The sequence below is a fragment of the Myotis brandtii genome, unplaced genomic scaffold (assembly GCF_000412655.1).
Source record: "Myotis brandtii unplaced genomic scaffold, ASM41265v1 scaffold282, whole genome shotgun sequence".
Classification (NCBI taxonomy): Eukaryota; Metazoa; Chordata; class Mammalia; order Chiroptera; family Vespertilionidae; genus Myotis; species Myotis brandtii.
The window spans coordinates 44,797-46,140 of record NW_005360763.1 but is presented as its reverse complement, the minus strand read 5'-3'; the positions used below and the strand labels follow the sequence as shown (position 1 = coordinate 46,140).

Sequence of the window (1,344 nt, the reverse complement as noted above, 5' to 3'; positions counted from 1 at the left end):
ACTATGAGAGGGGACCCCCCCACCCCAGTGCATGAATGTCATGCACTGGGCCTCTAGTATATTCATAAAAAAAAAAAGTGAAGGAAATGTACACGGGCCTTGTGCCGTGAGAGACCAGACAGACGCCATTGCAACATGGCACAGAGAACGCCATGAGCACGGACTCTCTTCACTCGGGTGTCATACGCAGCCGCCACACACGGGGCCACTCACCTGGGCGTCCTGTTCAACCTGCGCCTCGTCGATCCCAGCATCCGGGTCCCTATTCGCCTGCGAGAGAGAACAGACACCCGGAGTTAGCGGCGTTTCCCCGCGAAAGGAAGCGGCGCCACCTGCTGGCTGTGCACAGAAAGCTTTTTTCTCGGGAATAACGCACTTTTATTAAGATCCTATCAGTGTTTCCCCTTATCACACAGCGCTGTCCAACCCCCACCCGGTCCTCTTGGTTTTAAATTCTATGAGTAAAAGAGGACAGTGACACCCCAGAAAACTGCCAGTCAGCTACGAGGCATTCCGCTCAGACCCAAGAAGACGGACACCACACAGCCAGCACCAAGCAGGCCCCAGAAATGACTGACAGAATCGTGAGTGGCCTCGCTTCACGGGTCAGGCCAGTCTGGCTTGGATTTCCTTTCACACTGTAGCACGCCCACCCGGTACCTGCAGGAGGACCACCAGCATCCTCTGGTAGAACCCCGAGGTGTCCCCCACCACATCGTCTTCCAGGCTCGAGCCGTATTCTGCAACAGAACAACGTCAGACTTAGTCACAGCTCCCAGCAGCTAGAAGAGACCCTGCCTCCTTCGCCATCGGAGGAGACACAGAGGGAAAAGCACCGCTCAGCCCAGCAGGCGGGACCCATGAGCCAGGAGGTCGCGGTTCGACTCCCCGTCAGGGCACACGCCCGGGTGGCGGCTCCATCCCCAGGACCACAGGAGCCCGCAGCCCTTGTTACTAACTTGCAGCCGCCACTGAAGGAAGGAGGTGCCTCCAAGGCATTTAAATATTTCATCGCTATTGGAACGCAGACAGCATTTAAAAGCCTGAAACGTCGATTGGGATTGGCATGCAGGAGGCAGCCCATCGATGATTCCCTCATCACTGGTGTTTCTCTCTCTCTTTCCCTCTCCCTTCCTCTCTCTGAAATCAATAAAAAACATCTTTTAAAAATTGATCTTAACTTTAAAAAAGAAGTATCTGATTAGCATAAATGTTCTCTGCTCTGTTCTGAGTGCCCAGACTGTGACGGCGAAGGCTCCGAGTCAGTGGCTGGACCGAAAGGCAGTCCGTTCCCCAGAAGCACTGGGTCCTCGCCCGAACCGTGACTCAGCCGCTCACAAGCGC

The 1,344-nt window shown here is 55.0% G+C and overlaps 1 protein-coding gene across 1 annotated transcript in view; it reads right to left on the bottom strand.

Annotated features, from left to right (window-relative positions):
- ANXA5 (annexin A5) overlaps window positions 1-1,344 on the bottom strand; it is a 19,049-nt gene that overhangs the window by 7,388 nt on the left and 10,317 nt on the right. The window contains exons 5-6 of the mRNA XM_005869013.2: window positions 661-740; window positions 214-270 (exon numbers count right to left, since the gene is read on the bottom strand). Of these exons, the coding sequence (XP_005869075.2) occupies window positions 214-270; window positions 661-740 (137 nt within the window). The remainder of the gene's footprint in view (window positions 1-213; window positions 271-660; window positions 741-1,344) is intronic.